At 38.3% G+C, this 25,578-nt stretch overlaps 1 protein-coding gene across 1 annotated transcript in view; it reads left to right on the plus strand.

Annotated features, from left to right (window-relative positions):
* The window catches only part of htra1b (HtrA serine peptidase 1b), a 152,813-nt gene that overhangs the window by 54,787 nt on the left and 72,448 nt on the right, over nucleotides 1-25,578 (plus strand). Inside the window, exons 2-3 of the mRNA XM_028795231.2 lie at nucleotides 5,392-5,491; nucleotides 11,199-11,403. Of these exons, the coding sequence (XP_028651064.1) occupies nucleotides 5,392-5,491; nucleotides 11,199-11,403 (305 nt within the window). The remainder of the gene's footprint in view (nucleotides 1-5,391; nucleotides 5,492-11,198; nucleotides 11,404-25,578) is intronic.

Genomic DNA, 25,578 nt, shown 5'->3' on the forward strand with positions numbered 1-25,578 from the left:
TCAGTAACAAGAAAAGAAACTAAGATTAAGAACTCTTATAAGAGTAAATAAGAAATAAAAGTCTTATATTTACAGAAAATATCTCACAATTAGGACACCACATATACTATGATGCCATTTTAAATACCAACATCAAACTGACATCTCACGAAGCAATGCAGACACCATGAACAGCAATTGCTAATAAACAATTTTGCTCACAACCACATACAAGTGTACAACACATGGCAACTGCCAAAGTGGTAATATAAGAAAGAGCAGAGCAGGATCTTCTTCCTTAGTCGGCTACGTTCCTTTATTGTGGAAGAGACATACTTCATATCTTCTATAACTCTTGTGATAGCCAGTGCAGTTGTCTACACTGTGGTGTGCTGGGCAGGTAATATCACTTCAAGCGAGACACACCAAATCAACAAGCTATTTTAAAGCACAAGCTCAGTTATAGAACACACTGTGGACCCCCTGGAGGTCATAGAAAAGTAGAGAGTTAAAATTGAAAATTAAAAACTGAGTGTGCTTATGAACAATATTAAAATGTCATATAAAACAATATTAAGAAAACAAAAAGCTAAGCTAAACTAAGCTAAAATAAGTGTATTAGAAAACATCAATAAGTACCATGTGAAGAATTCTTCCACAGCTGCTGTGTTCTTATGCACAAAAGCATTTGTTTCTTATATTTGCTGTATTCAGATTTTCGGTAATGGTGCTTGTAATTGAGTAACAACTGAAGCCAAGTTTTTCTCAGCTTCTCCCCACCAGTTCTCAGTCTCAGTAGAAATGTTGCACTGGTAATATGGTGCCAGTGTTTTTTCAGGTCCATCAGCAGAGTAGCCTTCATTTGATTCCATCCCCAGCACTTTTCTTTCATATATCTGGTATATTCTTGATTTTCTATCCTGATTAGAGTCATATCATGGGTTTCAGAACATTTTGGTATATTATGTTAATTCTGCCTTTGCTCTGTACTTGTAATTCTAGTTAGGATGATGCGCCCTTTAAAAAGTGTAGTCTATATATATACATCCATCCATCCATCCATTTTCCAACCCGCTGAATCTGAACACAGGGTCACGGGGGTCTGCTGGAGCCAATCCCAGCCAACACAGGGCACAAGGCAGGAACCAATCCCGGGCAGGGTGCCAACCCACCGCAGGACACACACAAGCACACCCACACACCAAGCACACACTAGGGCCAATTTAGAATCGCCAATCCACCTAACCTGCATGTCTTTGGACTGTGGGAGGAAACCGGAGCGCCCGGAGGAAACCCACGCAGACACGGGGAGAACATGCAAACTCCACGCAGGGAGGACCCGGGAAGCGAACCCGGGTCCCCAGGTCTCCCAACTGCGAGGCAGCAGCGCTACCCACTGCGCCACCGTGCCGCCTATATATATACAGTAAAAGCCAAATACCACCGACTCACTCATCACGAAATCTCCTGAATCACGAGGACTTGGGATTTGAAATTTGGAATATAGGTTACCCCTGGCCCATAGGTGTTCGTTAAGAAACGGTTTTAAAGATTTCGTGGTCCAAGCACGACATTTCTTAGAGTTTTTTTTAGACCCGTTTGCATGTCTATCTGCTTTTCATGAGAGAACTACTTAACTGATTTAGATCGTTTTTTTTTCTATAATTTGCTTGAACATTCCGTTGATTTTGCAACTTTCTCATCAAACTAAGTATCATAGTTTGCTTGCGGTACAGATTTATTAGCGCAAATCCGAGATAGACTCATCGGGCTGCGGAGAGGGGGACGAGGCCCTCCTCACTCACACGTCTGCCTCGGGGCATTACCTTAACTCTACTTAGTTAGCAAACGAGAGAACTACTTAACGGATTTAGATCTTTTTTTTTTCTATAATTTGTTGAACATTCCGGTTGATTTTGTGACTTCTCTCATCCCGCTAAGAATCATAGTTTGCTTGCAGGAGCGATATATTCGTGCTAATCCGATACAGAGTCTGCAGGCCGAGGTGAGGGAGAAGAGTGATGTCTGGAGTAGAAAGCTGGGCCCTCCTCACTGTTTCATTAATACGCGGGCGAAGCCGCGGGGGATGGCTAGTACCTTACAGAAGTTGTTTTTCATTCTGTGGAGTCAGTTAACATAGAAGGCAAAAAGAAGCTTTGTTTCTCCACAGTGCTCCTGTTCAAACGATGTACATCTACTTATCATTAACAAATGGAAATTCAGAAGAATCTTTTAGAAGCACAGACTTTTATCATTGACCTGCCTAATTTTATCTGCCTTATGCCCAGAATCTGCAAACATGCACATTAAGGTAGAGAAGGAAGCCCCCCTGACCTACATTATCAGGGAAGACAGTTGATTTTGTGCTTTGCTGAACTTAATCGAACCTCTCTACTTTTTAAGAATTAAGACATTTTCACATTTTAACTGAGTGTATGGATTAAAACCTGCTCCTGGTTTATTTTATCTGACCACTTTAAAACTGTGTACATTTGTGGTCTGCCTGCCATGGTGAGGAATACTTGAAGGCTTTGAAGTGAAGGCCACAATGATGCTGATTCAATCCCTGCCACTGACTCAATTTGTAACCCTGTGCAAGTTACTTAACCTGCATGTGCTCTAGTTTTGAAAAACTACATGCAGGCAATTTAATATTATTCAATATAGTAAGGCTCCATGAAATGGTTGTTTTTGGTTGTTTAGTTAGGGCATATAAGCTCATATATTTTCAAAACTTATGGTGGAACTGCACAACATCTGCAGCTATTGAGGGACTACTATAAACTATGTATGAAACCCAAGTCAGATGCGGCCTTAGGGGTGTGAAGGGCCTAGGGCTGACCTACCTCACGTGGGCCCAGTTATGTCAAACGCTGTTACCGGTATGTGTGGACTGTATAAACTTGAGCTCGAATTTAATAAAAATAATATTAACATACACCGGATTTTCTCATTACAGTATTCAGATAAATTTATGCAAGATAACACGAGGACCACCTCACCCTAATTCAAGGTTTCAGGGGCCTAATATAGATGGACTTACTTTTTCCAAATTTAAACTCATGACCACGGCTGACAATAAGTGACAAATCTATCATGATAGTGTTTGTAGAAAATTGCTTGATGCGTATTATTCTGTGTTTTAGCATCTTGTTACAGATGTTGCCTGTGACTGCTTTTGCAGATGACAGTAGGGGTGTGGGAGAGACATTTTAGAATGCACTTGAGCTGTTTATGAGAACTGCAATTATCTGCAGCCATTTAGGCTTTTCCACTCTTGGGGCACCTGCACCATTTTACTCGACCCTGGCTTGCTGCACTTTATGGTGTGAGTGACAAGTTCTACTAATTTAGCATCAGACCATAAAGCACATTAGGTGAAATCGTCACATTTCTCAGCTAAACATTCATCTCTGTGACTAAAATTAGGTATCAGCATTTCTCATGAAGTGTATTCAAGTGCTCAGGCATGTCCATTTTGTAGTGGTCTTTATGAAATTGTCTGCTCATGCTGCATATAACCATTATGACAAATCTGAATGAAGATGGTTATCTCACAATTTGAAAGCCTATGTTTTCCCAAATTGATCTTCATTGTTTTGCAACACAGAATCAGTGCAGTGTCAATGCTATCCTGATATGTTGCTCTTAAGATGAATTCTTAAAAAACATATTTTCATATATGCATCTACATTTGTAATGTATGTGTTTTACATGATAAAAAAGTTACTGTTTTACAAATCATTTAAAATATGAAAGTTTTCCTGGACGGCTATAGACTGTGATTTTTAATTATATGATTGCTGCAGAGATTCATTTCCCAGACTAGTTGGGTTCAGCTCTTCTGACAGTAAGCTCTGCCTTGTGTGTATGTGTGTGTTTTAGTACAAGTCAGCCTTTGTGCAGCTTTACATTATCTGCTCTGAAGTGTTTTGATAGCTGCAGCAAATATTAAGCCATCAATGCAGAAAAACAGGTGTTATAATGCAAATTATTTTTGTTTACCTAATTTACTTTTGTTTAGTATTTATGCACTGCAATTGTTGGATCATATTACCATGATTCGTCACGTCGATGAAGGCTTCAGGTATAAATATGTCTGCAGTGCAAGTAGAAAGTATCCTTCAGTTGGATAAAAAACAGATCTTTTAGTAGTATATAGTTTTGTTTTTGTTTTTTCAAGTAGGCCAAACACTAGGTTTGTTTCGGTTTTCTGACTTTCTTTTCGACTTAGACATTTGGTTTTGTCCCAGTGCTTTGTTTTCTCAATTTATTTTGATCTCCTGGTTTTGACCTTTTGCCTGCCACTGACTATGATTCTGGGGTTTTCAGTCACTCACAATAATACCAGAAACTTTGGCTCATATCAGTTGGCTGCATGAAGTAGTAGCCCAGTCACATTTCCAGCTATTTTTAATTGCAGACGTCATTTACATACTCTTAGAGAGCTTTAGGTAGTTCCAGTCTTTTAGTCCGACTTAACTAGTAAGTCAGTCCAACCGGTCTATGATTTCCCTCAACAAAATCAAACCAAATTTGTAAATATGAAACTATGTTAGAAAGTCTTCATGGAATTGCCTGATTTGTCATCCTCCATGATTATTATTCTTTCCGTTTGAAATCATCAAGTAACAAGATTAGCAACAACAATCATCAAGTTTGACATCCCCTCCAACAGTAGTGATATAATGTGCCACCAGCTAAAGGTATCGTAGGGTCATTATTTAAATTTTGTTCCTTTGTTTATTTTTATTTTTTTATTTTGTTTTAAGATCTTTCTCTATGCATGACCCCATGCACTCACATATGGAATCCTTTTTGCATCTGATCCAAAAAACCTGTACTCGTCTTTGGGGTTGTTGGATTGAAGATGCTGTTGGTTTAATTTGCATCCCTCCTAACCTGTAAAATTCCAATGCCCATCAAAAAATGTCTCAAGTGCCACCCCTGTATCTTCGGAGCCCTGTCCGACTGTTTTTAAATGAGAAGCCCTAATTTATGAAAAATTGCATAGTTAATCTTAACACTTTTGTCATGTTGTTCTGCTTTGCTGTATTCTTCTAAGATCTTGTATGTTTATAGGATTGGTAGCGTCACTTGTACAGAGTTACTTAATCAACATGCAATGCATTCAAATTCTACAATAGCTCACATCGGCTTTAAGGTAGTGCACACTTTCATCTGGTCATTCAGGCTGAATTACTTTATGAAGTGCATTGCAGCAATGCTGTAGAAAATAAGAACTACATGAGATCCTGCTTTATGCTATCGTTCCTCTGCCAATATGTTCAGATGAGACAACAGCTCATGCAGCATGCTGTTTTCTGTTTTGCAAAATGCATGTTTAGATTAGCATTTCGGTCATAGCTAAAGCAAAAAAAATTATTATTCCTGTTTTTTTTTTTTTGTCAGGTCAAGAAAACCCTAACAGCCTGCGGCACAAATATAACTTCATTGCAGATGTGGTAGAGAAGATTGCTCCAGCTGTGGTTCATATCGAACTGTACCGCAAGTAAGTGTGGTCGTCTCTTTACTTTAAGCTGCAGAATGACATTGTTTCCTAAAATACGAAAAGCAATTTAAGTTCATTGTCATGTTGATGTACTATATTAATAATGTTAAATTTTGTCATTATTGAGCAGGGGTGGGTAATGTTGGTCCTGGAGAGCTGCAGAGGCTGCAGATTTTTGTTCCAACCCAGTTTCTTAATAAGAAGTCAGTTACTGCTGATGAAGCACTTATTGCTCAAGTGACATTTTGATGGTTCATTTTAGTGGTCTCATTTGTTAAGGTTCCCCCCTTAATTGCTTATTTCAATCTTAAACATTTGCATTCACTGTTTTACTGGCTCCTTATTAGCAATAAGATGTAAATGACAAAGCAGTCAGCAGTTCACCATCTAGCTTGTTTCGATTTACATCTCTATGTGTTCATCATGCACTGTTTGATTTATTAAAACACTTAATAGAAAATTTGACAGGCTTCAAATCATTTTAATGGTATCCTTGGAAAGGAAAAAAATCTACGACATAAGAACCTTACATTGCAGACCATGCCATAAAATTAAATAAGGTCTGAGATTAGAAAGGATTGGTTTATAATTAAGCAATTGGGTTGAAATGAAAACCTGTAGCCATTGCACCTCTCCGGGACCGACATTGCCCACCCCTGTTATAGAGAGAACAAATTTTGCTAGCACACATACCGCTTCTCTTCGGGGCGTACCGTTTTATTTATAATGTTAGTCATCTTGCACAGTTGTTTTTCTCACTGCTCTATTATCACACACAGTGCAGGACCTTTCATACTTCCATCAGTACAGTAAACTTAAAAACAGTTTGTATCCTTATAGTTTAAGACAGTCATGCATTCTGACAAATGTGTGTCTGGCATTGCATTTACTGTATGGATTCATATTTTTTGACTGTGGATGGTATTGAACTACTGTCACTAGTCCAATGCTATTATGTGCACATGACAACAAACCTCAACTTGAACATAAATCAAAAATTGAGAGCCCAGATTTTTTCCTGACTTTTACACATTTTAATTCTATGTCACTAATGGTCAATTATAACTCTGTTTTTAATTACCTGCTAAAAAACAATAAGCTTCTGTGGTCATTTTAGTTAATTATTCTTCTGTTAGGTGCTGAAGAACACAGGTAGGGGCTTTTATACTTGCAGGTTCACAGATTCTGAATGTGTTAAACAGAGCAGCAAGAAAATTAAATAGCTTTTTATGTGTTAGTGTTAGTATAGAATGTTGCAATGCTGAAGTGTTTAGCATTGTTATCTCACAGTACAGAAACATTGCTTCACTTCCCTGGCTTGGCCATTGTCTATGTAAATTTATACATTCTCCTCATGGATGACTGAACATGGGTATCTGCTTACTTGAGGGGGTCATGGCAGCATTTCCAGTGTTCAATTCCTTTCGGGATGACTCTAAATCACTGTGACCCTGCATTGAAAATATTAAATGGATGAGTAATTAAAAGTGCTGGCTTAAAATGAGAATGACTGGTTTTATACACCTGAGAAGCAAGGTTTGTTACATTTTGTATCTTTTTTTTTAAAGACAAGACACTCCTATTAGAACTATATTTTGACATCAGCACTGTATGTAATGATAGCATAAATGTAAATATGGTGTAATTGAAAGATATTGGCCCTTTTGGATGTCCTCTAGACTAAAATTCCTCTGCAACAATGTGAATGACTGATACAGAATTATGGTAAGCATTTTCTTGCAGCCTTTGATGCTGTAGGTAAAGCAAACTAATGTTAAGTGTACTGGGAGCAAATACTTTTTTAACACAATACCAGTTAGTGCTACAAAAATTAATGAGATACGTTATAAGAAGTACATGTATTATTTGTTTACTCTTGTTCACTTTATGTAGTGTTCAATTTTGGCTGAAGACCTGAAAAATTCATTTTAAAATATTTGCAATAATACCAGAAATTAAAAAGGGACAAACTCTTTTTAATAACACTGTACAATTGTTTACTCCAATTCACTGTTATTTCACAGTGCTTCATGTGGAGTGTTAAGAATAATACCAAATGAGAAGATTTTAAAAAGTGAGGATCTAATGCTTAGGCGGAGCCATTCAAAAATGAAAGAAAAGCAAATGCTGATTTAACTTTGTGAGCTGGAATGTTAAAGGTCTCAATCACGAATTGCAGAGAAAGTATTCTCTCACCTAACAGGTCTAAACGCTAAAATAGTATTTTTACAGGAGACCCACTTATTAAGCAAGGATCAGTTTCAGCTGCACTGAGGCTGGACTGGTAAAATATTCTATTCCAGCTTTACAAAGAAAATTAGAGGTATGGGAATTCTTATACATAGAACAATCTCATTTGTAGTATCACATGAAATTTCTGATCCTGAAGGGAGATATGTGATCATCATGGGCAATTTATTTAACCATAAAGTGACTTTGATAAATATCTACGCACCCAATGTGGATGATAGGGACTTCATCCAAAACGTATTTGCATCCATTCCCAATGTGAACACTCATAAAATTATAATGGCTGGGGACTTTAATTGTGTTTTAATTCCAGACCTAGATAGGTCTCCTGCATCTAACACTGCAAAGACAATTACACCGTTTGTAACTGATACAACTTATCAGACCCCTGGAGATTTCTAAACCCAAACTCAAAATCATATTCCTTCTACTCACCAGTGCATTACTGTTACTCAACAATGGATTATTTCTTTCTAGAAAGCAATATTTGCCTACAATTAAATCTTGTAAGTACAACACTATTATTATCTCCGACCACACCCCTCTGATCATGGAGCCAAACTCACTATGCCCCACATACTCATCTCGCAGCTGGCATCTTAACCCACTTTTATTAGCAGACAAGAAAAGCAACTGCTGAACAATCCAAGTTCTAATTTTCAGTTATCATTAACATGACCACAAAGCAACTGTGTTAAGCATGCCAAGAACAATTTCTCACAAGAAAAAAACAATCAATGTATTTTAGGACAATATTATATAAGAAAGATCACCTGGATGCACTAGGACACATCATCAGTGATGTATCCTAAGGTCATCGGGCGTTTCAGGTCTCGCAACATCATAAATCCTCGCTCAGGTGACCCAGCCGGGGTTGATCAATCCCCAAATTGCATCCCAGTAGTGATCCACAGATCAGCTCTCTTTATCCAAAGCCACCTTGAGGCTTTCTCTGTGGCTTCACTTGCAGATTTAATTGCCCTTTTTTGGCCGCTCCTGTTATGCCCAGCCGTGTGAGGACTCTGCAGAGTGAGTGTCCTGCAAATCCTCTGCAGCCAATTTCTATGGGCTCATAGAGTACCCTCCAGCCTCTGTCCCTGCACTCCTCCACCAGCTCCTGGTACTTGGCACGTTTCCTCTCGCTAGCTTCCTCGATATGCTCTTCCCAGGGCACTGTCAGTTCCAGCATGATCAGCTGTTTTGAGGCCTCAGAAGTAATGATCATGTCTGGCCGGAGTGATGTTGTTATAATTTGCTGCTGGAACTTTAGCTGCTTTCCCAAGTCAGCCTGCAGCTGCCAGTCAGAGGCTGGGATTGCTCTCCCGCTTTAACGAAGGTAACTGCCTTCTTTGAGCCATGGAGGAGTTTGCTTGTGTTGATGGCTGCAGCCAAGTTTTCAGCAACTGCCTTGAGCACCTTGTCATGGCGCCAACTGATAGCAGCCATTTGCCAGAGCCTTAGGGCAGCTGCTGAGTAGATGTTCTAGAGAGCCTCTTCCTGAACAAAGTGGACAGGATGGTGTCTCGCTCTTTCCCCAGATGTAGAGGTTTGCTGGGCTTGGCAGGGCATTGTAGATGAAAGGAATCTCCCTGCATGATGTCCGACTAGGTGATCCTTCACTGGAGAGTACTATACCACCTTGTCCACGCACCCTGTTGGCGGAGTCCTACTGCCCTGCTCACTCTCTCTTCCTCCACCCCTGCTTGGACCTCTTCCTGGAGTAGATGGATTCTCTCCTTGCCCTGGGCCTTCCCGACCTGGGACTTTGGGAAGTTTCCCAGACCTGCTCTACCTGTTGCCACGGTGCCCACCACCACCACAGCCTTCTGTCTCAGGCGTGACTCTGCTACCTCCACAGCCTTCTCCGCCCTCCATTTCCTGCCTGCCCTCACCTCAATGCCAGCTGCTGACACCTTACAAACCTTGGAGTCCCTGTACTGTAGGGCTTCTCTGGTGTGCACCACCATGAATTCTTCAGTGAGGTCGCTAAATGGTAGCCGCAGAATGTTACTTGTACCATACAGTGCTGCACTGGTGAGGCTGCATCTGAGTCCCAGCCACCTCCGAAGAAAGCTGCTGATCTTCTTTTCAAGGGACTCAACTTTTGGCTATACAAGAACAATTTCTCACAAGGAAACACAATGAATGTATTTTAGGACAATAAAGTGGCCATACCTCTTGAGGAGCCAAATGTGTTCCTGCTGCCATGTCAATGGTGTCAAATCTGTGCTCCCAAAATGTAGTGTCAGGTGGTGCTGTTGACTTAAGTAGTTAAAACAATTAAAGTATTGTAAATGATATTTGGCAGTATACTTAGCAGGACAGCGTGGTAGTTCCTTAAAGTTCCTTAAAAAAATACAAAATATAATTTTGTTTTTTCAAATCCAAAAAGAATGGCACAAATCCGGCTTCTACCCAAATCCTGAGTAATCTGTGAAATACACTTTATTTGAGTTATTATTGTTGTTCATTCCAAGTTCTCCATTTTCTTATCTACATCCCAAAAACCTGTGTGTTGTGTTAATTGGTGCTCTGAGTGGTCCACTGTAACCAATGCTGCCCAGACAGGCTCCAGTTCCTTGCAATCCTGTAATCGAATGAGTCAACTCAGAAAATAAATATATGGATGGTTGTTGTCTGGAAATCATAACACAACTACTACTCTTAAAGTATATGAATATGTATTCCATCTTAACCACAAGACAAATCATATAAGGAATTAGAGGAATGCTAATTTATCTTTTATACTTGCTATGCATGTGCATAAGTGAAAGCAATATTACCATACAGTGTTTCATTAGAGAGTAAAATAAGAGAAAAGTTAAATACATACAAAACTGAGAGCTGAGAAGTGACATCAGATGTTTAGAAAATATTTGCCATCTCAGCTACACTTAATATGGCTGTTTTTAACAAAGGTCATTCTGTATGTGGATTTTAATCCTGGTGCTCTCAGGAGCTCCCTGCTTTAAGTGATGAGCAGTGAAGCAGATGGGCATCCTGGAAAGGTTTGTTTTCTGAGATAGTACTCAGTGTTCTGCACATGACCAGAAGTATCCAGTCAACAAATATCATTGTGCTAATGTGACTGCACAATGATAAGAGTATGACTGAGAAAAAGAATTCTTACAGTAAATTGTTGTTTTCTCGTCTGAGAGTTCAAAAGAATGTTTTGCCTAGCAGCCCAGAGGAATGTTTCCTTGTTTGTACAAAGTTGTCTGACATTGTTACTTAGCATGTTTTATTTTGGTACCTGACACTGAATTAGATGTATGGACCTTTTATTTTGTAGTTAATCACAACCTGGATTGTGTTGTCAAGGTTTCCCTCATATTAACCTGATGATCTATATCCTGATCACTTACACATCTCTTAACACATAGCACACTTTACCATATTGCATCTACAGTAATTCCTATTTGGCTCAATAAATCTTTCCTTTTTCCTATTTTTTTAGGTTGACATTCTCTAAGCGAGAAGTTGCAGTAGCGAGTGGCTCAGGTTTTGTGGTGTCTGAAGATGGCCTCATTGTTACTAATGCACATGTAGTGGCTAATAAACACCGGGTAAAAGTGGAGCTGAAGAATGGAACCACGTACGATGCCAAAATCAAAGATGTTGATGAAAAGGCAGACATTGCCCTCATTAAAATTGATGCCCCGGTAAGAAGAGACAATATTTATTTATCTTTAATTAAAAGATTGCTTTCTGTAGAGATTGCTGTAATGGAACTCAGCTATGTGGAATAATGGGAGTTGAAATTTATGAATTAGCCATGAAATTCTAGAAAACATACACTGTGTTTCAGAAGTGTAGGGGTATCTATCTATCTATCTATCTATCTATCTATCTATCTATCTATCTATCTATCTATCTATCTATCTATCTATCTATCTATCTATCTATCTATCTATCTATCTATCTATCTATCTATCTATCTATCACTGGTTTTCCAAAATATCAATCGTATTTTTAGGAAGCAGAAGTGATTTGCCAGTCTTCTCCACATAGGCAGTCTTTGTTTTCTTCTACTTGTTTTCCTTTCCAGTTTGTACTCTACCACAAAGTATATTAGACAAATATGTTGATATCAGAGAGAGATCTGGAATAATGAAGAATACATTGACTTAATAGAAGTGAGTGTGGTTTTGTAGTGGGAAGTTGACTTGTCTTTCACTGAAAATCACCATGCATCCAGTCTGCCTGTGACCCTAAAATGGTTAAGGTAGCTAAAAAATGGAGGGGTAGATCATAGAAAAAAATTGATCAGTTCACGAATGATTGAGCATCAGTACGGTTCTTTAGAAATACCCTTTTGGAACAGATGACTTCCTGAAAATATAGGTGACAAGGCAGGTTTTATGTCATATTATAATCTAAAATTGAAAAGAAAGAAAATAATAAAGCATAGTAACAAATTATGTTGATACAAAACCAATAAAACACCATACATGGAAGAAAATAGGAATATAGCATGCTTCAATCCATTTTAAACTCACAAATAATAAATGCTAAACACTTTTTAATGCTTAAACAAATACAGAGACAATGTTTTATTAACAATAATAGTAGTTTGAAGTAAACAGTGTACTTTTGTTCACAATCCATATAAATACGCATGTAATCTGTTTGTTTTTCTCTTATTTTTTCGGCAAGCACTTAAAAGAAGCAGAACTGATTTTCACAAAATTTTGTATATACACTGCCATTGGTCTGACATAAAAATAAGGCTGTATGGTGTACAAGGGAGAGGGATTGTAGTGACGGGGAACAATCCAAAAACAAGCGGCAATTCAGGGACTATAATTTCAATAATGCAGCAGGAGAGCTCTGAAGGTGATGGGTGAATACGCGCACAAAGTTTTCTACCAACCAAAGCAGGATCTCATCTAAGAGCACAGATACATCATTTTCTTCTCATATAATTTGGATAATAATTTAATTATCTCACTGGATTACAGCTTTTTTTTTAAGAGTACATTATTTTGGCTCATTGTGAGATGTGTTTAACCTTGTTGAATTTCTAAAAATCAGTTTTTGCCTGTTGAATTTCATCTATAGCCTTTGCTGAGAAATATAAGGCCCCGAAGGGGTGTTCCATTTTGACAAATGTTTAAGGCGCAATGTTCCTTTGTCAAGAAGAGACCATAAATAACTTTGGAGCCCAACATTTTGACCCTGGGGGTACCTTTTTTGGGGGTCTTCTTTGCTGCAATGAGTTTTAAGGTCCAGAGCAAGTGAAACACCAGAACGGGACTAAAGCCAAACTAGCAGACAAAAGCACCACAGCTTAACATTACTTACCCAGGTAACACTGGGCGCTGTTGCTAATGTGGTACATTCCAGCTAAGCACTTGATGCTGTGAATTTAATGATTTGTTATTTCAAAAATAAACTAGGATTTAGCTTCTGAGACAGACAACTTTAGTCTTCAAGGTGAGTCCATGTAATTTGGTATGTAAAGCAGTTTTTGGAATTGTTATCTTCACAAAGTAGTAGCATCAAATATCCTATATGATTTCAAAAAGTGCACTTCGTATTTGCTACTGAGACTCATTACATTATTCAAAATAAGTGTGTATATTTCAGATGAATATGGCAAAAATTATTATATTGAGCAGAACATTTTGCATTTTCTCAGCTGTCCTGTTCATTATTAATTTAGAATGCTTCCATACATTGCAGTAGCAATTGATCTTCTTTGTCTCAAATGCTGGACTGTTTAAAAACTCAGAATGTCTGTTTTGAGCATTTCTAAATAAACCACCATTTGTATCTTGTAAATGATGGAATATAGCAATAGAAAACTGATATTAGTTTCACTCCTGTCAGTGAAATACGATAAAGGAGTTCTCCACCCAAAAATTATGTGGTTTAGGTAATAGCTGAGGAAGATTTTTGATCTTATGTTTCCATGGAGAACGGAGACAATAACATTTATGACAGAATGGTAGCTTTTGTTGACCTGCTGGACACCAGCAAGGAGTTTGGGAGCTTGCGCTGATAGCACATTGCTGCACCCACCACACAATGATCCACCTGGATTGGGTGCAGCGGGTGACATCTCAGCACCACACTGGAGCAGTGTGAGGTTGTTTTTACGGTGGCTGGAGATTTTTCCCTGTAAGTTGGAGGACTTGTTTGCAGGGCTGGATGCAGATTAACGTCATACCCAGGACAAAGCAATTGCAGGTTAAGGGTCTTGCTCAAGTCACTTCTGGCATTTACGGGATTCGAACCAGCGCAGACCCCTATACTCAGACATTGCAAAAAATGTTCATGAACAAAATCTCACGTTACTTTTGTCACATAATCTACATTTCAGCTCACAATGTGCCAAATGCATGCATGCTGAAATATTGTTGAATACAAACCTTTGGAAAATGAGAGTAGTTCCAAAAACAGGATGCCTATTCACAATGAATCGAGCTTTTGATCAGAGAACGAGTGCAATTCACCTATATAATACTCCTATAATAATCAAATGTACTTTAATTTCAATTTATATAGTTAAACATACCATGACAAAAGTGATATACCATGCTTTAGCAATCCAGCCAAATGCAACAGGTCACTCTGTGAAGATAGTTCCTTAAATGAAAATCCTGTTTTTATATTGTTATCAGGTCACCCTACTTTGCACGTCCACTTTGAATCTTTAGAGTTCAGCTGTCTTCAAGTGTCAATCAGAAGTGCCTCTGGTGAAAATAATAACTGCCTGGTCACTCAACAGCAAATTACTTAGCCAGGAAAACTCTTACAAAAGCAAGTGTGGGACGTGTGCTGAATTTGCTTATGGGAAAACCAGGTCTCTGAACGTGTTTCTCTGTCTTAGAATATTCGTCTTAGTCATGGTTTATTAACCAAAAAAAAAAAAAAATTGGCCTTTCTCTGAAACTTTGATTACTCTTGTCAAGGGAAAAGCACAGCTCTTTTCCAGAAAACCTTTTTTCTTTTCTTTTTTTGTTTTTTAAGTTTACTAAGGGTGGAACAGTGGTCAGTGCTGCCGACCTGGGTTCACTTTCCCCCTCTGTTTCTTTCCACATTCTCAGCATGTGCAGGTTGATTTGAATGTGGACTGTATACTGGTCCAGTGTGTTTATCTTCTGCGTCGGACTGATGGCCCATCTACTGTTTGCTTCGATTTTTCCCCAGTGCTACCTAACTCTGCTACAACCTTTTAGCTGATTTAAAAAAAAAAAGGAATTCTTGATATAATGCACTACCCAGTAGACAGCAACCCAGCACAGTATATGCAGACTAAGAACTACATAATGAGCCAGAGATGAGATTTGGACCTGTACATTTCTAGTTTTGTTGTCCACAACATCACACTCACTGTTATTTTACTTAAAAATCATCTTAACTTTTAACCTTTTAAGATGCACATACACATATGCTTTTTTGTTTTACTTTTCCAGCTAAGACGCACTGTGGATTAACATTGCATCCTGAGTTCTGTTCTTCCATCCAGTTGCCGGCTTTGTAGTTCAAAGTTGTTTCTGATGAATGTTTCTATGGGCACTTTGGTTTTCCTTCCAGAGATCAGAAGTAGATTAATTTAGCTTCACTTGACCTGTCATCAGTCTTTCAACTCAAAAATTTAGAAATAATCTTTGACTTTGACTTCAACTTTAAAAATAATTTAAACAATGTTCCAGAAACAGCATTTTGTTATTTACATAATGTAACTAAGGTGAGATCTTTACTGGCTTATACCAATGCAGAACAGCTGGTGCTGCTTTTGTTACTAGGAGAACTGATTATTTTAACGTGCTTTATACTAGCCTGCCCAAAAGATTTAAAGAGAATCTGCAAGATGATTCAAAATGTTGTGACATGTTGACAAACTCAAATAAAGGAGTGCATATCTCTCTGGGTCTTAAGAATCTAAAGTAGCTTGTTTGAATATTATGATTAATTTTATATTTCTTTTATTAGTTTAATAAAGCTCTGCATGCATAGATGGATTCCTGAATGGGCCTATCGGGACCAGGTCCATGGCCCAAAGGTACAGGGGCCTTTGTGAAAATTAAGCCAGCTGAACCCAGGCAAGGAATTTGAGCCCCTTGAAAGGCTAGTTTTCTGGGTAAAACCGAAAACTTGTGTAAGGTAGGGCAACGCATTTATGAAGTAATATATTATTCTATGTTTCTATTGTATTTAGACCTGTTAGGTGTTGGCCAATATTAGTTGGTTGAGTTTGGATATTACAGTGGTAATGTCGATGACTATAACATTATTGTTTTATTATTTTTGACCCTGGGGTACCTGTGAGTTAAATTATTTGTAATCAGGAATTGTCTCAGTTATTGTTATTATGAAATGTTGCATTCCAAAAACAAAAACAAGGAGGGTGAAACGGGATTAACAGCTTTTTGTTACATAAGTATCATTACATTTCTTATTATTAATTCCCACCTCATCCCAAACATTATGTCTGTAGGTCTGCAGAATCGCTCAGGCACCCCTCACTGCCAGTGCAACAGTTAATGTTTCAAGGACAATTTGTGAGCGCCAGCAAAATCAGAGCTCTGCATCATTCATTTGGGTTTAGTGAGGACAGCGTCAGTTTGAGTGAAATAGTGACTGTGACATTTGTGATGGCTTGTGGGAAGAATTGACTGCCAAATTCATGCTGTTCACATCATATTACATGGATATACAGCATTTGTGTTTTTGTATTGAATGCAAAGCATTTTTTCCCAAGTTGCCATGTTTTCATTTAAAGCATGCTAATGCCAAAGCAAATTATTATTGTGCAAGTTATGTAGTACTATATGTGTTATCTACTCAACTAGCTCAATTAAGTTATTAGATTGAGTTTGATGTTCTATAAATACAAATAATCATCAGCTTTTGGATGAATAGCACACTTTCATAGATCATGTTGGCAGGTTGGTGCTTGCTAGACCAGAGTTTAAGGGAAGGTGCCCTCGTGTTTTATTAGGCCAGGGGCCCATGGACTTGGGAGCTGCCCCTGCCTGCGTGGTTTAGTTCTTAAATACTGCATATATTAGTGACTGTCTAGCCCCATATCAGCCTAAAAAGAGATCTTCATTGTGGGCCAGGCTTCAATTTTTGTCATTCCCTCAGTTCATTGTATTTGTGAAGAAGAGACTGCGTTAAGTTCCGAGATTATAAAATGTTTTGCCACAGCAGTTAAGAAATTCTTCTACTCTTAGTAGTTTAAAATCTAATAAAAAATACTTTTACTGTTTGGCTTTTTCATGATTTGAATGTATTTATTTCTATATTTTTTAAATGTTGTTTTATTTAATTATTTAATTCTTTTCAATTTTGTATTGGTTGTAACTGTTCTGACTCCTTATGAGGAACCTTGTGATGCAATTATGTACAACAGGTACTAGAATTATTATTATTATCATTTGTATTGTTATTATTATCACTTCCCTAAAGGCATGCATGTTAGCTTAATTGGGAAGTCTACAGCTGTCCTGTTTTAATGTGTGGATAAAATGGACTGTTTCCTGCCCCTCACTACCAGGATAGGCTCTGACCTCACTCCACTCCACTACACTCCACCCCACCTCACTACGATCGCCAGATAGATTAAACAGGATTGAGAATTTTATGCAATGTTACATACTGTATCTAGCAATTGAGAATGGTGACTTGCCTAGCTACATAATATCATTTGTTACCAGACAAACATTCCAAGGTTAGTGAATTTTGCTAAATTAGAACAAGTACTATTTTCCTTGGTAATACACTATTGTCTGAGATGGACATGGGTATACAGTAAGGTCTGATTTATTGTAAAAGCAGCCTCTACTTGTACTTTCTTGAGATGCAGGTGTAGATAAAGCAGAGTCAGCTCAATTATGGAAGACCAATTAAGAATCCGCACGTCATGCGTGAGCTGTTTTGCCAGCAGCTGCACCACTCCTTGTAGATCTGATAAGGGCAAAGCCTTCACTTGTAGAAACAAGTTGTTAGTTACACTGTACCAGAAGGAAGTGTCTAATTAACATTTTAATGTGATCTGAAGTGTGAATAATATCTTTCACCAGTTACTTGATGATTATGACATGCTGGGCTTTAGGCATCCTAAGTGCATTACTTCATATTAGTCTTCTACTCTTAGCAACATTTTATATTTTCTGCTATGTGCCTTGTTGCACCTTGCAATTTTTGCTTAGTACATACTGTATCTTAAGAGGTATGGTGTTTGTAGCACAATGGTTAATGCTGCTAAATCACACCTCCAGAGCCCTATTTTTCAGCGTTCATTGACTACTTGTGTGGCATTTGTAAACTCTGTCTGTGTCTTTATGGAGTTTTCTCCAGATAATTTGATTTTGCTACCATATTCTAAAGGCATATATATGTTACATTAATCGATGACTTTAAATTAGCCTAGTTTCAGTGAGTGCACTCAGCATTAGACTGGTGCTATGCTCCTAGCCCTGCTCGAATAAGGACTGGCTCTTTATAACCCTGAAGTGAAAATTGGATGGAATCTACTTAGGTTAAATGACAGTCATGCTCAGTTTTATTATTCAAAAGACGAAAGTATTGTAATCCTAGTATGTATCAAATATCAAAATCACACAGCCACCAGGTTAGCTTGACTATGTTTATTGCCAGTAAATTTCTACATTTTTCTTCAAGACTGTTCCCAAAGTTCCGAAATCAAAAGGCCCTGAACTTGTTTTTTGTTTTCTTAATTTTATTTTTTTAAAGTCTTTGCAAACCTGCTCAACAACTGAATTCTCTTTTAATCCTAACTAATACAAAACTCTTAGCTCATGCACTCATCAATATATTCAGTGTCATCATTTAAATCCATGCCAAAGGCTAGCCTGTAATAAAAGCTAATATTTGGTTTTAATCAGTGTCATCAAAATGACATACTGAATACTGCACTAAATCCAAGTCTGTAATAGTTACCTTCACCCAATCAGCATTAGGCCTGATCTAATCCATTGTAGAATTATGGGTGGTTATTCCAAAATCATTGACACAAGGCAAAAAACAATTCTTACCAGGGTGCCAGTCCGTCGCTTTTATACATATCCACACTCTCTCATGTGGGGCCAGTTTAGAAGCGATAATCAGTGCTTGGCATTGCCATGTATAAGCTCCCGACACCCCCAAAATGGAATGGAACACAATGGATTAGCCCTTATAAGGAATGTTTGTGTCAATAGAGTACTGTGGACACAGTGTGGGTACAATTAAAACTGTTCCCAATGCTACAAACCACACCGCAGCACAGCACAATGCAGCACGATCTCCCTTCCTAAATAAATATCTCTCCGTGGAGCTAATTAGAGGAGGTCACTAGCAAGGGAAGCGACATCATGTCACATTCCCATTTATACAACCCTTTTATAGCCTTGCTGTTGACTACTTTGATGGGCTTTGTGGGGGGTCATCTGCCTTGCAGGGAGCCTGGAAAGAATCCCAGACTAAACTAAACACCTTTCTTACTGTTTCAATGGTGCGAATATTACTGGTGACATAACAGCAAAATTGTTTTGTGTGAATCCCTAGCTCATGGATAATCACAAGCTATGACCATAAAAGAGTTTCTTACTGCAATGTGAATTTTCACAACAATGTATTAGAATAAGCAGGTTCTGAAATGAAAATATGAATTGCTTTGTGAAGTGTTTTATGTTCAATGTGCAAAGCTCCTTTTAAAATAGAAATTTTTTTTATTGCATTACACAGGAAAGATGCTTCAGTAACTACCCAATACAAAAGCACAAAGTTGAGTAAATATCTTGCAGCTGGATTTTTTATTGCTATTATTCTTTCCTTTAGAAAATTTAAAAATCTGTTTAATAAAACCTTCCCATGATAGTATTACTGTATAACACATTGATCTACTGCAAGTAGGGGCCTCTACAATATGTCAATTAAATTCCTTTGGACTTCAAGTGTCTTTTTTGTTTTTCATAAACAAGGGATAGAAGAATAAAAATAACAAAGCGTCACTTCATTCCACATTCCTTCTTGTATGCCTAATTTATCTTTTGTTTTAGTAAAGGATGTTTCCGGAACAGTTTTACTTGTCTATTGTAGTTTTTGCACTAATCTTTGTCAGAGAAATCTGACTAGCTTTTGAACTTTTAATTTTCTGCTGCTTGTTTCATTTTCTGTCCCTCAATTTTTAGCAGCTCAGCATTCGTTATGTATTACTCCTGGGTGAAAACAGGCGTTGGGTTCAGTTAACACATTTCACTCCATGCTGATGTTCCCACTGCGGTGTCCCACCTACCTACTCAACTCTTTCTGTTCCGTGCTTTTGACTGTTTCATAGAACTACGCTGTACTTCATTTAACTCTGTCACATGATTAGTTGAGTTTCTTGTGAGGTTGTTTCATGAGGCATTTCAGAGTCTGTCTGTCAGGCATGAGGGACTTCTTATAGCCATCACTGGCAGCATTGTTCCACTGATACATCAATATGGACAAGAGGTGTTGCAGAGTGATGGACTGACTGCCACCCTTTATGATGACTAGAGGTGTTGCCCCTTCTACTGGACACAATTAGTCATATACCTGCATGTCCACTCTCACCACATCCATAAACCTTCACTTAGGCCTTCCTCTTTTCCTCTTCCCTGGCAGCTCTATCCTTAACATCCTTCTCCCAATATACTTAGCATCTTTTCTCTGCACATGTCCAAACAAATGCAATCTCGCCTTTCTGACTTTGTCTCCCAACCATCCAACTTGAGCTGACCCTCTAATTTACTAATTTCTAATCCTGTCCATCCTCGTCACACCCAATGCAAATCTTAGCATCTTTAACTCTGTCACCTCCAGCTCTGTCTCCTGCTTTCTGGTCAGTTCCACCGTTTCCAACCCATATAACATAGCTGGTCTCACCACCATCCTGTAGACCTTCCCTTTCACTCTTGCTGATACCCGTCTATCAGAGATTACTCTTGACACTCTTCTCTACCCATTCCACTTTTTCACCTCTCTTCCACCATCCACATTACTCTGTACTGTTGATCCCAAGTATTTAAACTCATCCACCTTCGCCAGCTCTACTCCCTGCATCCGCACCATTTCACTGACCTCCCTCTCATTTACACACTTGTATTCTGTCTTATTCCTACTGACTTTCATTCCTCTCCTCTCTAGAGCATATCACCACCTCTCCAGGGTCTTCTCAACCTGCTCCCTACTATCGCTACAGATCACAATGTCATCGGCAAACATCATAGTCCACGGGGACTCCTGTCTAATCTCATCTGTCAACCTGTCCATCACCAATGCAAATAAGAAAGGGCTCAGAGCCAATCCCTGATGTAATCCCACCTCCACCTTGAATGCATCCGTCACTCCTACCGCAGACCTCACCACTGTCACACTTCCCTTGTACATATTCTGTACAACTCTTACGTACTTCTCAGCCACTCCCGACTTCCTCATACAATACCACAACTCCTCTTGAGACACCCTGTCATATGCTTTCTCCAGGTCCACAAAGACGCAATGCAACTCCTTCTGGCCTTCTCTATACTTCTCCATCCACATCCTCAGAGCAAACATCACATCTGTGGTGCTCTTTCTTGGCATGAAACCATACTGCTCTTCACTAATCATCACCTCACTTCTTAACCTAGCTTCCACTACTTTTTCCCATAACTTCATGCTATGGCTCATCAATTTTATTCCCCAGTAGTTACTGCAGTCCTGCACATCCTCCTTATTCTTAAATATCAGCACCAGTACACTTCTTCTCCACTCCTCAGGCATCCTCTCACTTTCCAAGATTCCATTAAACAATCTGGTTAAAAACTCCACTGCCATCTCTCCTAAACACCTCCATGCTTCCACAGGTATGTCATTTGGACCAATGGCCTTTCCATTTTTCATCCTCCTCATAGCTGTCCTTACTTCCTCCTTGCTAATCCATAGCACTTCCTGATTCACTATCTCCACATCATCCAGCCTCTTCTATCGTTCTCTTCATTCATCAGCCTCTGAAAGTACTCTTTCCATCTGCTCAACACACTCTCCTCGCTTGTGAGTACATTTCCATCTTTATCCTTTATTACCCTAACCTGCTGCACATCTTTCCCAGCTCGGCCCCTCTGTCTAGCCAATCGGTACAGGTCCTTTTCTCCCTCCTTAGTGGCCATCCTCTCATACAACTCATCATACGCCTTTTCTTTAGCCTTCACCACCTCTCTCTTCACCTTGCGCCTTATCTCCTTGTACTCTTGTCTACTTTCTGTATCTCTTTCACTATCTGACTTCTTCTTTGCCATCCTCTTCCTCTGTATACTCTCCTGTACTTCCCCATTCCACCACCAGGTTTCGTTTTCCTCCTTCCTTTGTCCAGATGTCACGCCAAGCACCCTACTTGCAGTCACCCTTACTACATCTGCTGTATTTTCCCAGCTGTCTGGTAACTCTTCCCTACCACCCAGTACCTGTCTCACCTTCTCCCTAAACTCAACCTTGCAGTCTTCCTTTTTCAACTTCCACCATTTGATCCTTGGCTCTGCCCTCACTCTCTTCCTCTTCTTGATCTCCAACGTCATCCTACAGACAACCATCATATGCTGCTTAACTACACTTTCCCCTGCCACCACTTTGCAGTCTTCAATCTCCTTCAGATCAACTCTTCTGAAAATTTAATACTTATTATTTAATACTGAAAATTTAAGAATTATTTATATTACCTGAATCAAATGCCTGAATAAATACCTGGAAATAGCTACTTTCCGAATTCTAGGTGGTAACTTTATTTCATATGGTGGTCATTTTAACTGTTTTTTCACAGCCACTAACACCCATTCCAGACACACTGATAGAGTATGTGGGTGTGTGTGTATGGTAGTGTGTACACTCATTACTCTTAGTGAAGTGTGTTAATGAAATAAGGGAACACACGGAAAGACAGTCTGCTTAAAACATAGGCTCTCTGATCAAACGGTTAAGAAATATCTTTCCTCCAGGAATATCATGTTGAAGACCTTACTCTTTTCACTGAGTTGTCACCCATAGCTATGAAAACCTGGCTCAAACTCTTAGCTTCATACTTTGACTGGCCTGCAGCCAAATTCCTTTAGCTGCAGGTGCTGCTTTGCACCAAGTGGTAAAGATAAAGCCATTAAGTTTGATTAATGAAGCTCAGAAGAGATCTGTTTTTCCATTTATGACATTAACTCTACATCTTTAGCTTAATAAATGGCATATCAAAAGCATTTTTGAATCTGAACTTCAATGAGCTTAGAAATGTTTATTTGAGAAGGAGTATGGACATAAAACCCATTTAGTATGTGCAGTGCATTAGTTAGTAGAATCCACCGATAATAATGAAAGTGAACGTAAATGAGATGTTTATGTGATCTAACAATTTGTCAATTAACCTTAATAGGAAGCTATTTTTAAAGAAGCAGACTTTAGGCACAAAGTAGAGGTGATACTGTATATTATAAGACATAGATATATGTATTTTCAACTGGCATAGCTGCAGCTAAAAACTAAACCGGAGTCCATAGCGCTGCAATTTCATGTTCAAGGGCACTGTCAAGATATTGACACCACAGTTTAAATGATACTTCCAACCAACTTTGCCCTCAAAAAAGATCATATAAACAAGGGAGCAACACTGAGATAAATGAGCAAATCTATACACAATAAGTTTTCAATAGTGAGTCTAATTACACTGACCTTTCAGTTGCTAATGGAACAACAGGAGCTAACATACTTGTCTATGTTCAAAAGAAAATACATTGCCTCCCTGGGGCAGCACATATTTAGTTCAAATCCTTGATGCTTGCCTACAGAGTAGTCAGTGGCTTAGGACTCGTATATATGGAGACACTTATGAGGTCCTAGACTCCTTCTTGCCCACTTTGCTGATGAATGGTGTTTGGTGATACCACCTCTGCAGCAAATCTCAGTCCAGACTCCTTTCACATGTAGCTTCTCGCTGATGAAAAGAACTGCCCACCCCGATTCAAACTTTTGACTCCCTCAGTGTGCTTAAAAAACATTTAAAGACTCTTTTGGTTGGTGAATTTCTTTCAAATTGAAAATGGCCTTGACAGTTTTATTGTAACCTAGGAATCATAACTAGCTTATTATTTTGTTCTGAGCTCTTCACTTGTGATGATTAATTTTGTAATCTTGTCCTGTAACATTTGTCCCCCAGACTGATGTTTACTTGACCTCTTTCATAAATCACTTTAGACAAAACATTCGCTAACCAAATAAATGCACTGTAAATGTAAATGTACAAAATGAAATAATAGTTCTCCAATCTGAAAAGTGATGCATTAATTTTACAGAACTAAAGTTGCATTTAATGAAAAGTGCACTTCCTGAGAAAAAATGAAGCTGTAAATATTATTCACCAAATTTAAAATAAAAAGTCAGATGTATTTTGTATATTTGTTTGTAACTCTTCTAAGTAATTGGTAAACAATAAATCCATAATTTATTTTAGTTTCATCATTTGCTTCTATTTACACTATGCTGGCATCATTAAATTTTGCAATTGCCAGTTATTGAGCAGGTTATAAGGAATTTTATTTAAGGAAATTATTTTCTGTATAAGAGGGTATATTTTTTATTGTTGCAGTACCACAGTGCATTTCCTGTTAGTACTCCAGTTTTCCTCCCACATTCCCAAAGACATGCAGGTTAGCTTAACTGTTGATTGCACATTGGCCCGAGTGAGGTGTACACGAGCGGGCCCCATGATGGACTCAGACCCTGTTCAAAAGTGGATGGGCTCTCACCCACCTCAGTCCTGAATTGGGTTACACTGATTTAAACTTTGTATGGTATAATACATTTCATTGTTCCAAACGTTATTGCTAATATAAATAGGGTAAAATGGGCAATGGACCGATTAATTTTTTAATAACATTATTACATTTTAACGTTTTCACCATAGATATATTTAATTTTGCAGCTTGTAAATTTAGTAAATAGTAAGAAAATCTAACTGTTGTGCTAGTATACCTGAATTTATATATATCCTAAGCTAGGGTGAAATTACGCGCAGCCTTCTGTAGTTAAAACTGTCAAAATTCTCCAGTCAGATTGCAGTCTTCATTATTGTGATCACTGTCTTTTCAAACAATCAGTTCTGCACTGCTGTCTAAATGTGGCTCATACAGGAGAAGTTTTCTTCTAGTGTCACACTTACATCAAGATTAACTGTGGCTGCTTCAGGAGTTCTGGATTAGGTTAAACGTACCAGAGTTGCTAGTCATCATCTGTGCAGTCTCTTTGGGAAATGATGTCTCATGACACTGCTGTGATTGTGTCTCTGTGTGTGATCTTTCCTCAATTAATTCCTAGTGATAGCTAAGTATAAATTACATATTAATGCTAGGAAAGGAGGGGCAGCAACAAAAGTGGTGGGTTTGATCATGTTGTGCACTGAATCACTGCTTCACATCATTTGAGCACTTTCTTCAAATCTGTCAGCCCTTAAATCTGATAACTTGGCATGTCATTAATTGATATGTGCTGACTAATTTCAAGATGTGAGAGAATTACTTTGTAAATGACTGACTTTATCATAATGCTGCTTTATTGCTGCCGGTTGTTGCATTACAGCTACGATAAGTGAAGTTAACTTTAGAATAATAAGCATCAGGGCTCAGATTACAAAGTGTGAATTTGTCTTTGTAGTGTTCATAAAACTAACATTTTCTGCTTCCTATTGATATGTTCATGTGAAATGTTTTTAAAATTTTTCATCCATCATCTTCTCAGGAGGTTATTTATAGCTTCACTCCTGCAGAAATTAATCTTTTTTTATTTACAGTTATTTTTTAAAACATATCTGAAATTTTATAAAGATGTAGACAAATGGAAGAGAT

The sequence above is a fragment of the Erpetoichthys calabaricus genome, chromosome 2 (assembly GCF_900747795.2).
Source record: "Erpetoichthys calabaricus chromosome 2, fErpCal1.3, whole genome shotgun sequence".
In the NCBI taxonomy this organism is placed as follows: Eukaryota; Metazoa; Chordata; class Cladistia; order Polypteriformes; family Polypteridae; genus Erpetoichthys; species Erpetoichthys calabaricus.